Genomic DNA, 13,382 nt, shown 5'->3' on the forward strand with positions numbered 1-13,382 from the left:
AATAGTAAATCGAAATTCGAATCACGAGTTCTTATTTGAAATAAATTGGTTGCGATTATCTTGTCGCTGACGACTAGTAATCGACAGTAAGCTTGAGCTTATATTGTATTGTATATCTTAATATATTATTAACAATACATGAAATAAATATAATATTAACAATTGAATTGAAAATTAAAGTATCAAATGTTTTGAAAAATCGAAAAAATATTTTAGAGATTGCAAATTGAATCAACAAAATACAAAGTTAAATCAAAATATTAGTTATCTTAAATAAAATCACAAAACATTCTGACTATTAATTATAAGAAACATTTTTAATTTACAAAAATATATATTATTTACATTAATCCTTTTAACCCGGCTTTTATCAATTCAATTCAAACTTTTATTTCTTTTTCTTTAAGAGATAAACAAAAATACGTGTTAATAAAATTGTAATGTAATTCGTATTAATCAATGATAGAAACATAGTGAAACAAACTTCAAAAAGATAAAAGATAAAGATAACACATATAAGATATCTCTTAAATATTGTTCCATAGAAATATTCATTGAACGTATATGCTTCTCCAGAATTGAAAAGATTAAATCAAACATAAAAAAATATTATCGAAAAAATTAAAAAATTTATTAACAACTGTTGTTAAAGCTTCGAGTTATTTTTCAAAAATAATAACTTCTTTTTATAAAAAGAACGAGACAAAATGATAAAGCTAAGTATCACATATTCTATTGGGAGAAGCTTCCTCCCGAAGAAGGAGAATTCTTTGCGTAAATAATATATCTTGAATTTTTTTTTGGCATTCTATAGCTTCGAGTAGAGGAAATTGCTTTAATTGTGCTGCCACAGATTTGCCAAATATATCAAATTCATTTTCTTCGGAACGTTCATAAAATATATTATTTTTTGGACGTACAACTCTTTCGTTCGTTTTAGGAACATCTACACATTTTTGTTTCTCTTGTGCTGATTTAAAAAATGAATTATTTTTTTCACATTCTATTTCTTCTGGAACGATTGCTCCTTTTTTATTTATTTTCGCGTCAATTGTTTGTGTTTGTAATTTTTTATCTTTTATTAAAGTCTCCATAATATTATCATATACAAGTAATGACGAGTCTTCATTATTATCCAATACATCATCAGTAAAATTACTAAAATATGCCTAAAAGAAATAACTAGTTTCAAGTTTCACTGACAATTATCGAAATAGTGAATATTCAAAATTTTAGAAAAATTTATAAATATATATTTGTTAATATATTTAAAATATTTTCTATAAACATAAAAAAATAATTTCTATAAACATATACTCTCGACCATAAATCACTATGTAATTAATAAGCTAAATACATTCTATTAATCCTAATTTATGAACTTATTTTTTCGTAGTATGGTTTACAAATTTTTAAGAATTTAACATTTTTTTCATAATAATTTTTTCTACAATTTTTAAATTATTATAAATTATAAAATATAATTACATAAATTAATTTTATAAAATTAAAAAAAATTTTAAAAACTTGTACTATATTTTTTAACTATTTTAACTATTTCTCTAATATTTTTTTTTTGGTATAATGATATGTAAATTATCTTATTTATTTTTTTTAATAATATTGTGTTCCTTAATAAATTAAAAAATATTTATATTAAAATTATTGAAACATAATATTTTTTTAAAAACAGTTAGTATCATATTATAATCATAATATTCATTTTTTCCTAAAACATATTGTTGATGTAAGTTTGGTAACTCATAAATATATTTACATTATTTATTTAATTATTAAAGCTATTTGCGGTTTATAATTGATTAATTTATATATTAATCATATAATAATTGTGAAATTTATATAATGCAATGAATATTAAAGCTTTTGATAATATATGAATTACTTTGGCATCACATAAAAAGCAAAACAAATGGCATAGATGGCGTCATTAACGATATTACAAGTAACTATCGTTCTAAAAAAGCGCAAAAACTTCATAATATATACGCAAGATATTTTTTAGAAGAAATATAATATTTTTATTATTAAGATAAAACGAAAAATCAAGAATTTTAACATATTTTTTTTCCGTATTACTTACATCTTATTCTCATTGTGATTGTAATTTAATATTATATTTAAAATTTTTTAATACTACAGTATTTTTTATTAACTGCCTACCGTCTTTGAAATATTGGTTCGTAAAACCGATACAGAACGAAGAAATGGATCTACTCTTTTAAACCAAGATAGTTTTGGTTCATATATATCTCCACTTTCATTTTTGCGAGACTTTATTATTTTATTCAATTCGCGGCGATAAATTGTTCTTATCGATCTGATTTTCTCCTTTATAATAGTAATCGTTAAACCTTCAAAATTCATTTTTTGCATTATATCTTCTATCGCTATTTTTTTCAATTTACAATTTTTATAAGTATCACTTTTATTATTCCATAAACATTCGTGTTTCTTGTATAGCTCGATAAACTTATTTGTTTTGTCCATCGTCCAATTGAATTTAGACATCTTTGCAATCAAGACCTGCTTGTCACTTGATTATCTTAATATTTACGCAATCTTTTAATGCTTAATAAAATTATACTGAATACTGAAAACGATCAGAAGTCGTTTCAACTGATTGATGTTGAGTACACAAGAGCGACTTAGAAGTCGATTGAGGTTAGTTTCTATTTATCTCACACTGTCTCCATTCGCATCGACTCAGTCGGCCGACCAAAAGTTGACTAATGCACATACGCGGTTAATACAAATGCAATTTATTTTTAATTAAACAATTATAATATCATATCAATTACATAAAATTTTTAAAAAACAATTTCCTAATATATTTTTTAAGACTTATAGACTATAATCTTTTTTTATAATAACTAACTTCCTTTCTATATATAATTCATGCATTTTTAATAAAACAAATTTTATTTTTAGGAATGAGTCAATAAAGATTAATATAATGTTATAAAATTATAAAATACATATTGATTTTATAAGTAATATAATTATTCATAGCATCATTAATATAAGATCCTACAAATTTTCTTTAATGTATTGCATAATTAAAGCATTTATATATATTTTGAATTGGAATTTTTATTAGTAGAAAATCTCATTTGCTAACATAATTCTAATAAATAATATTTTATTCTTATACATTTTTATGATTATAAAATTATATGATAATTTTATCATTATATAATCAATTTTATATATGATTCGAAATAGTTTATTCAATATAAATTTATTCAATATAAATGTTTCATATTCATATTGCCAAATAATGATCGAATATAGCATTGACAATTATGAAAATTTTTAAAAAATCATTATTGATATTAATAAATCTCCAAATTCAATATTTTCTTTTGCAATATACACGTGAAAATATATCAATTTAGTCATTATCGTAAAATTCTCTATTTACTAATAATAATATCTTTATTTCATTCATTAATAAAATTGTTGAATTTTTCTACTATATTTGAATTGTATATTTTTCAATGCGATAGAATAATTAAACCTGAAAATCCTAAACTAAAAACATTAATACAAATATTAATATAATTACAATATTAGTATTAATATTAATACAAATATTAATATAAATATTAATAATAAATAATTAATACAAATATCTATATCTGACGAGCTAATAAACTTTGATTTTGTATAATCGTATTTTAATTATATCTTATTTTAATAACTTTACTTTATATTTTACTTTTTATAAACATAATAAATCGTTGAAATTTTAATATCTTATAAAAAAATCACTAATTAAAAAAAAATTTATTTATTAAAAAATTAATTATAAATACAATTTAATGAAATAATTGATTCAAACCTCAAGCAATTCTTTTATCAAAGCACATTTTCGAAAATAAGAAAAAAGTATTAAAAAGTATTAATTTAGTAGTAGGTTTGATTTCAAAATCTGCCTCTCACGAAGTGTCTTTTTGCATATAATATTTAATATATTTTCAAATGAGAAAAATAAAACTATTATCTTGAACACTAGCAACTAAATTAAAATTTAAAACTTAAAAATTATTTATTATCGCATTATTTTTATATATTCTTATATTCATGTTTAATTCATACATGAATATTCATATATTTATATATTTAGGTATTTGCAAATATTTATATTAAAATGTCTCGTATTATGTATATTCTAGAATTTTATGATTTAAATTTACTTATTATATTTGTAACTTGAAAGGTTATTAATATTTAAAGGTGCGATATACAAGAAGACTTATCCTGATTTAATAAGTAAAATATATACAAAATAAAAAATGTAAAAACTACTCATGAGTATAATACCTGTAGTCATTGTGCTCATGTAAAATTCTATGTATACAACCATTTGTGTCAATTTGGATTTTTCATCTTATGATATGAATGAGTAATTGGAGAAATTAAAATGCATGCAACTAACCTTTAAATGCGAAGAATCTGCATTAATGTTGTTGTGGTCTATGGAGGTCGTCGTGAAGAACATAAAATATCTATAACAAAAAATGAAACATTATGATTTACAAATATGATAATAAAGATTGAAATTCTAGTAAAGTATAATAATAATAAAAATTAAAATTCTCAAATGAAAACTTAAAATTTAAAAATTGAAATTATTTATTGGATAGTTCTATTTTTTTATTTTTGAAAGAAAAAAATTTAAATAAGAAAAAAAGAATTACTTTTCGATCATCATTTTCTTAAAAAAACATTGATTCAATATTGTATTGTAAATGAATATTTATATAAAAAAATAAAAATCAAGGACTACAACGTATCTATATTATATAATCGGATAAATACTGATTCCAATTTCGCGTATGACTATTATAATTAAATTTAATTAGAGTTATATTTAAAATGCTATTATGAACTAAACAATGAATCTATTATCTGATTATATTATAATAATGCACACAATGATCTAAAAATAACATTGCGTTAGACAGGAAAATAAAAAAAGATTTGCTAAAAAAAAAATATATAATATAAATTATTTTTAAAAAAACTTATGTTGTTAATGTTCGCTTATGAATTAATAATATGTAACATATTAAAAATATTTAAAAATTTTTGTAAAGTACAACATTCATAAGAAATATAGCAAATCATAAATTACAATTTTTAAAATATTCAAAATCTTTTCAATCTTATTTTGATATTTTCAACAATCAATTTGTAATTATGAATTACATTAAAACTATAATGTATCATGTATAATATATATTCTATATGTATTATATACTATTCAATAAAAAAAAAATACAAAAATATTTATCTAATTTAATCTTTCTCTGATTTAAATTTTATTTATCTTTTCTTATTTCTTTATTTTAATCATAAACTGTCATTCATATCACTGGCGTCCATATTCAAAATTTCCTGTCTAAAATAATCTTAGCAATCAACTACTTATTTGCAAAAAAAATCAAATCTTTTTTTTATCATCTTTTTTATGATAAATATTTAAATATATTATACATAAAATTAAATTGATCATATTAAAACAAAACAATAATTTCATATTTTAACTCAATAATGTGAGCTAATAGTAATTCTAATAGCTAAGAAGGAATAAAAAAAATTAAATTATTCCTCAAAGAATTATATTATATAATTATATATTTATATTATATTCAATAATTGAATAAAAATACATTAATATAAAATAATAGTAATAATAAATAAAAAATAAATAATAAAAATAAAAAATAAAAGAATAATTATCAAGTAAAAATTACGAAATAGATTACGTACCTGATGCGAAACATCTAATCGTTATGAATTTCGACAACAGAATGACACTTCACATTGCGATTTCGATGTATCGAATTACAAATGAAAAGAGAAGATATGCTTAATACTTCAATAAATCGAATGTGACATAAATATAAATACTCAATTTCTTGGGGAAACTAAATTATAAGAAATATTTTAAACACATTAAAATCAAAAACCTCTCACTACACTTTTCAACTGTAGACTGATGACATGCGCATTATAATGCGCGTACTATGATGCGCATTAATTCATTTTGTCGCTAGTCCTTAGCAATTTTTTGATTGGTTGAATTCCTTATTCACTTCAATCGCACGAAAATTGAAATATAATATATTTTATAGATTTTTATACATTGAAATTTAACAAAAATATAAAAATAATTTTAACATGCGTAATTGAACGTATAGATAAAACGCATAAGAAAAAAATAAATATATGTAAAAAAATACATATAATATATGTAAATTGATTGTACTATCTATCTAATCTAGCTACTTCTATCTCTATATGGAAAGAAATAAAGGAAATTTATAGTAACTAAATTTTTATTAAAAGAAATAAAATCTCTACCATGCCTGAAAGTCGTCGGATTATCTGTTGATTATGGTATTTGCAAAAACTATTATATTTTCAAATCTATCCCGCCTTTGAAGTTTTAAACGATAATCTACATAAAAATATTCAATTCTACACAATAGTAAATAAATATGTATTTACATAAGACTTAATAATCTAATAATTAGACCTTATAACCGTAATATAATATCCTACCTAATAAAAATTTTATGTAATACACACATGTAATCACGAAACGCAACCTCTCACTATGCTTTTCAACTGTAGACTGATGACATGCGCATTATAATGCGCGTACTATGATGCGCATTAATTCATTTTGTCGCAATCCTTAGCAATTTTTTGATTGGTTGAAACAATTCCTTATTCACTTCAATCGCACGAAAATTGAAATATAATATATTTTAGTTTATTATAATAGATTTTTATATATTGAAATTTGACAAAAATATCCTGATTATTTTATAAAAATATTATATATATATATATAAATATAAAAATATAATAAGAATAGATTATTATAATTTAATGTAAAAATTATGCAAATTAGAAAGACTGAAACATAAGATTAAATATTTAAAATAAAAAAAATTATTAATAATTTAATTTTAAATTATTAATCAATTAAGCTATATTAAATTAAATTAAAATATATTGAAACATAATGAAAAACAAATTTTAACTTTTGTTGTTAAACTAAAAAAGATATTAAAAAATAGATAAAAAAATTTATATTAGAATATTTATATAAAAATTATATAAAATAGAATACAATATATAAATGCATCTTTTATATTAATCACAATTTATTGTTCTTATATCATATATAAATCATTTTAAAAAATTATTTACATTATTTATATTATAATAAAAAATAAAAAATTAAATCCTATTAATAATAGATTATTGGATATGAAACCTAATATGTTCAGAATGGAATCATGAAAAATGCATCAATGCTCATAAGGAAACGATATCATTTTGAAATTTTTATACTTAAAAAAATAAATGTATTAATGAATATTTTAATAAAAAAAGATTTTATAATAAAATTTATGTATAAAGCTTTAAATATCTCATTTATGAAATAAAATGAGATTTTTGATAATCATTAATTAATCAAATCATTTAGATAATCAAATCATTTTAAAATTCATTTAAGATTCTTAATAGCGTTTAAAATTTTTGTTTTTTTATTCTTTTTTTAGCAAAAAAATACATTTTTGATATTCCATTTTGTTTGATTTTCATGTAAGAATAAAATATGGATTAGAATTCCAAGAAAAATTACGTTCAGAAATATATTAATACAATATATTAATATAAAACAAATTTGTTATAAAATTTTGATAATTAATTGTTTTGAACGTCAAAATAGAAGATTATTCACATAGAATTTCATTTCCTTATCATTTTATATTTTTATGAACTTTAATTGATACGTGTATTAAATACTTACAATATTTTTAATTTCATCGATGGCATCAGAAAATTACTTCAAATCTTTAGATTCTTAGATTACCATATCATATTAAATTTGTATAAATTTTAAAATACATATATTGACTTTGAATTCTATGCGTTTTGCATTATCACATTTTTTTTCTATTAGCTAATCTTTCGTAAATATCGCGTGTATATAAGTTGACTGTCTGAATAGTTAGCTTAATATAATATTCTTTACCTTTTTACAAAAGAACGTTGTAACAGAAGTTTCTAATAGAACGTTTATTCCTTAATATTAATCACTTTACGTAATAACCTTCCTTTGCATGTTTCTAATATACTATCAGTGTAACCAATAATTATTTCTATCGAGCCAGACTATGCAGAAATAGTCTGGAAAAAATCATTACCGATAAATTGTACTTCATTTATGTTGATTTATTAAATTCCTTTTTCTGTTGAAGCAATGCTTCACGAACAATGTCTATGATCATGTAATGAATATTTAATTATCTTTCTTTCTTTTTCTCTTATCTCTATTATCTTTCAACGAACTATAACAACTCAAGCTAGCAACAATCTGCACACAATTTTATTCATCAGTGAAACTTTATTTCATTTGTTTCAACAATAGTTTCTTAAAATTATGATAGAACAAGTAATGTTAAAAAGAGTCATCTACATTACGTGGCTCAGCGTAGCTTTGTGCTTTTGTTGGCCAGTTTCTATTAGTAGCAGTAAAAATCAAATCATTGCTTTCAGATTTTTACAAATCCTCACTATTATTAGTTCTTGTTTGGGAAGCTTGCCTATGATTCATTCAATATACTTACACCAAGACGATATCGTCATTGTCGCTAAATCTATAAGTATAATGGTAGTTTTTATTCAATTAATTGTTCAAACCACTATATGCGCGATCAAACATGACACTTTACAAGTAAGTTATTATACAATAATACAATATTATACAATACAAGACGATATAAAAAGATATATAATAACAGAACATAAAAAAAAAAGAAAAAGAAGAAAATACTTAGAATAAAATTAGTTTTATGGAATAATCAATTAATTTTTTAAAATTAATTTACTTAATTTATTTTATTTAATTTACTATATTATTATATAAAATGTGAACAATTATTTATTTTAAAGTGTAAATTTTAAAATTTAATAATTCACAATCTTGAATTTATATTTCTGATTATATTTTAATAATAATTGAATTCAATAGCAACCTTTATCCGAATTTAGTTAATTTTTACTTTGCAATAAAATAAATAACCAAACAATATTTAAAAAAAGTATAATATATTATTTGTTCATTTTATACAATATTCTATTTTTGAAACATATAAATTATCTATCTTTTTATATATTATTTGTCTTTCATACAATAATTTTTATAAATTAAAATTAAAATATCTTAAAAAGAAATATAATTTAATAAAAATATTTTTGAAAAATATAAATACATATATTTATAATCAATATATATTTATAAATTATAATATATATATTGTTATATTAATATATTATTAAATTAAGATATAAAAAATATATCAGAATAATAGATTTAATTTAATATATTTTAATAACTTTAATTTATAAAGTTTCAAATTTAAAAAAGAGTTTCCTTAAAAAAAATATAATATATTATATATTATCAATATATAATTTATATTGATAATATATAATTTATATATTGTTTTATATTATATATTATTTCATCTTAGTTTTAATTTAAATATAATGTTAATAAATGCTTTCATTTTTTCAAATTTACGAATAAATGTAAAAAAATTTTACAAATAATAATATATATTATTAAAAAAATAAGAATATATTATTATTATTTAAAAATTTATATTCGCAATATTAAAAAAGCAAATCCATAAATTTATATTATCGATTAATAGAATAAAAATTAGCAGAAATTTAATGATTTATGGATGAAAATGATTGTGTTTATTACTATATATGTTTTTGTACATATTTTATCATAAATTATTTATCATAAATTAACAGCACATAATTCAAGAAATGATAACCTATATTAAAGAGGCAAAACAATACGAAAAAGAAATTATCCAGAAATATATAACAAAATGTTATATCCTTTATGGAAGTGCTATAATAATTTCATACTTAACTACGACGATATTTATATTGGGACCTATATTCTTACCTATTTCTTTACCATTCTATACAGAATTTCCATTAAGCCTTAATAATACGGCAGTATATATTATAATATATTTCCATCAATGTTTCTTTGCTTATCAATGTTCTGCAACTGTATGCCTAAGCATATTTGGAGCGCTTTTATTGTGGTTCGTGGTCGTTAGATTTGAATGTTTGATCGTGAAAATACAGAATATTTCGAACAAAGATATGATGATTATTTGTATAAAAAAACAATTACAAATCAGGAGGTAAAGATAACAATCAACTTGCTGATTACTTTTTCTTCATCGATCTTAATAATTCTTTACATATTATAATCTTAATAAATTTGAAATATATCGTTCATTTCATTTTCAATAATTTTTTTCTTTATGCATAACTGTAAATTATTCGTAAAAGAATATATTATATTATTGAATTCTGCTTATATATGTATATCTATACAAGATGGGAATATGAACAATGAATAAATTATAATATTCAATACTTATTATTAATAATATTCGCACTATTCAATTCATATACATATTATTCTTATGAATGCATATATTAAATAAAATTCAATATAATATAGTAATATTTTTTTGCGAATAATTCGAAAACTGCTGATCATTAATTATATATGTATATAAAGAAAAAAGTTGATAAGAACAATAATTACGATTACATTTTAAGATTATTAAAATCAATGAGGAGAGAATTAATCAGTAGGATAATATTTTATAAATTAAATTATTTTTATTTATATTCATTGTAAGCAATTTATTTTTTAGATACGCAAAAGAAATAGCCAATTGTCTCCGTCATATTATTTTTTATACTATAATAGCAACATCATTTAATATGATACTTGCTGGTATTATACTAATAATGGTAAATTTTATGATATCTTATGTGCATATTTTTCATACAAATTAATTTGTCAATTAATTTCTTCTTTATCGATTTCAATGAATTTAAAATATGTTAAAAATATGTTAATAATATTTTTTTTTTATTTATTCGCAAAAAACTTTTAATGATATATTGAATTATACTTATATGTATGCGTTCGTGATATATTTAATGAATCTGTATATAATTTGATTTTGAGATAATTTCAATATTTTTTGTTACTTTATAAAAAATTTTATTACAACTTTGTGAATGAAATATTAACAAAAAACATTGATCAATCACGGAAAGCATAAACTAGTTGAGCAATGACAATAGCATTATTACAATAAAATGTCGCCGAATAACTATGAATAAATTCAAGTAACATATATCGAAGAAAGCGTGTTGAATATTATAATTTATTCATTGTTCATGATATATATATATATATATATATGTTTAAAATCAGTTATGTTTTAGTGATCGACTTCTGGAATTCCTTGTATAAACAAATAATAAATGGAAATTACATAACAACGCATATTTTTATAAAAAAAATAGCAAAAGTTTTTGTGAATAATTCAAAAATTAAAGTAAAGAAAAAATGATTGCTCAAAATGATTTCTTTCATAATATATTTTAAAATCATTAATATCGATGAAAAAACTGATTTATCTTGTAATGATATAATATAATAATATAATATAATTTGTAATTAGGATCCTCTATTAGTTATAAAAATACAGTTTATGATCACATGTTTCACTGCACTCATGGAAGTTTATTTATATGCATGGCCAGCTCAATATATGGATGATATGGTAAAACTCGTTTACATGTACATAATTATTTATATAAAATTTAGAAATTACATTTACGTTCAATGAAAATAATTGAATTCGATAATGAATCAAATACATTTATTATTCATATTCGGAATAGAAAAATAAGCGAACTTGGACAAGTTCAAACAGGTTCGTGTGGGTACAATGATGAGAATATATATAACAAGAAAGCAATTTGATATTTTCGAATAATGTTGCATAATTGCTCCATGTTGCATTAATATAATTAACATATTAATATATTATATATATAACATATATAATAAATTAATATAATATATATATTCTATCAAATTTATCATAATATAATTTAATAATCGTTTTACTTATCCTAATATTATTATTTTATTATTATCTTATAATTTCCGAATTTAATGCATTTAATTTCAATGCAATTCAAAAAATTGAACTATTTTTTATTAAACTATTTAAATTATTTAAATATTTATATATCACACATATCTATTTAACTCGATCTGAGCTCAAAGAAAATAAATTTTTGAAATAGATAAATAGAAATAAATATTTTAATTTCTTTCAATGATATAAAATTTTCTTTTTTGAATATATAAAAAAAAATAATATTTTAAATGTACAAATATTATTTTGAAATGAATATTTTATTGAAATAAGTAATATTCTAAATAATAGCATTTCAAATTATAAAATATTTTTTTAAATTTTAACATGCCATTATTTATATTATATAGACAAATATAAGTGTATTTATTATATAAATATATAATATAAGAGTGTACATATTCCTAAAACATATTTAAAAAATCGATTCTAAAAATGAAAACAAATGTAAAAATTGACTTATGAACAATATAAGTTTGCATTAAATAAAGCGAGATAGAAATAAAATAAGATTTATGTAATAGAAACAGTTTCTATCTCTATTTTTTTCTAACAAACATAAATTGCTTATAATAAATAAATATAAATAAATAAATTACAACATTTAAGATTCTTAAATTTCAAATAAAGTTATTTGTATTATTGAAAAAGCGAAAATAATTAATTTCAAATGAAAATTTAATTTATTTATACATTTTTATGCAATATATAATTTTTATTCATTTATACTGAGTCATATGTATAATTAATTTTCTATAATTTCTAGAGTAAAAATGTTTCAATAAGTGCATATAACTTAAAATGGTATGAACAGACATCAGAAATGCAACAAAACATATTGATTATGCTGATATTTCAGAAACCAATATCTCTTTCTATCAATTTTTTAATACCAAAACTTTCTCTGCGCTCTTATTGTGCGGTAAGACTATTTAATTATTTAATTCTTCAAACATTGATTATAAATTAATTAATTAAAAATAATATATAAATGATAAATTAATAATATTTCAGTATTTGTCCAATGCCTTTTCCATCTTCACAGCTTTACGAGTTATATTAAAAGATAAACATATTTGAAATATTATTCTAATTATATAATGGAGCCTTCAGTGATTATAAAATATAAAATGATAATTATATTAGAAATAAACTATTAATATTTATATTTTATATTTATATTATTATATTTATAATATTTATAAAGATTTAAGCAAATATTAGTGTAAATTAGTATAAAATAAATTTGAATCATTTTATAAATAGAAT

General features: G+C 19.7%; 5 protein-coding genes across 6 annotated transcripts in view; 1 reads left to right on the top strand and 4 right to left on the bottom strand.

Annotated features, from left to right (window-relative positions):
* Dsk (Drosulfakinin) overlaps positions 1–5,861 on the bottom strand; it is a 30,925-nt gene extending 25,064 nt beyond the window's left edge. The window contains exons 1-2 of the mRNA XM_086908465.1: positions 5,797–5,861; positions 4,460–4,529 (exon numbers count right to left, since the gene is read on the bottom strand). The gene's annotated coding sequence lies outside the window, so the exon portion shown is untranslated. The remainder of the gene's footprint in view (positions 1–4,459; positions 4,530–5,796) is intronic.
* LOC116414991 (uncharacterized) overlaps positions 1–7,991 on the bottom strand; it is a 39,736-nt gene extending 31,745 nt beyond the window's left edge. Inside the window, exons 1-2 of one of the 2 annotated variants that reach the window (XM_086908453.1) lie at positions 7,856–7,991; positions 4,460–4,529 (exon numbers count right to left, since the gene is read on the bottom strand). In XM_086908453.1, the coding sequence (XP_086764579.1) occupies positions 4,460–4,529; positions 7,856–7,881 (96 nt within the window). In that variant the 5' untranslated portion in view covers positions 7,882–7,991. Of the gene's footprint in view, positions 1–4,459; positions 4,530–5,796; positions 5,935–7,855 lie in introns of those variants that run through there. The other variant, XM_086908454.1, reaches the window with a different exon arrangement.
* Positions 1–13,382, bottom strand: part of qtc (GRIP domain-containing protein quick-to-court) — a 69,331-nt gene that overhangs the window by 23,683 nt on the left and 32,266 nt on the right. Inside the window, exon 7 of the mRNA XM_086908448.1 lies at positions 4,460–4,529. Within this exon, the coding sequence (XP_086764574.1) occupies positions 4,482–4,529 (48 nt within the window). The 3' untranslated portion in view covers positions 4,460–4,481. The remainder of the gene's footprint in view (positions 1–4,459; positions 4,530–13,382) is intronic.
* LOC105736500 (uncharacterized) lies at positions 617–2,832 on the bottom strand. The gene is made up of 2 exons (XM_012491298.3): positions 2,182–2,832; positions 617–1,169 (listed from the first exon to the last, which is right to left on the bottom strand). The coding sequence occupies exons 1-2, from the start codon at positions 2,527–2,529 to the stop codon at positions 717–719; spliced, it is 801 nt and encodes a 266-aa protein (XP_012346752.3). The 5' UTR covers positions 2,530–2,832; the 3' UTR covers positions 617–716.
* Positions 8,399–13,281, top strand: LOC100865514 (ribosomal protein L11). The gene is made up of 6 exons (XM_031918796.2): positions 8,399–8,782; positions 9,874–10,280; positions 10,806–10,905; positions 11,628–11,729; positions 12,880–13,035; positions 13,128–13,281. The coding sequence occupies exons 1-6, from the start codon at positions 8,489–8,491 to the stop codon at positions 13,191–13,193; spliced, it is 1,125 nt and encodes a 374-aa protein (XP_031774656.2). The 5' UTR covers positions 8,399–8,488; the 3' UTR covers positions 13,194–13,281.

Source organism: Apis florea, unplaced genomic scaffold, assembly GCF_048593485.1.
Source record: "Apis florea isolate Af1SG1 unplaced genomic scaffold, ASM4859348v1 contig_3078_pilon, whole genome shotgun sequence".
Classification (NCBI taxonomy): Eukaryota; Metazoa; Arthropoda; class Insecta; order Hymenoptera; family Apidae; genus Apis; species Apis florea.

Coding starts and splice junctions, on each gene's coding strand:
- LOC105736500 (XM_012491298.3), bottom strand. CDS start 2,529: ATGTCTAAATTCAATTGGACGATGGACAAAACAAATAAGTTTATCGAG. Junction 1,170..2,181: donor GAACCAATATTTCAAAGACG/GTAGGCAGTTAA, acceptor TATTTCTTTTAG/GCATATTTTAGTAATTTTAC.
- LOC100865514 (XM_031918796.2), top strand. CDS start 8,489: ATGATAGAACAAGTAATGTTAAAAAGAGTCATCTACATTACGTGGCTC. Junction 8,783..9,873: donor TCAAACATGACACTTTACAA/GTAAGTTATTAT, acceptor ATAAATTAACAG/CACATAATTCAAGAAATGAT. Junction 10,281..10,805: donor AAACAATTACAAATCAGGAG/GTAAAGATAACA, acceptor TTTATTTTTTAG/ATACGCAAAAGAAATAGCCA.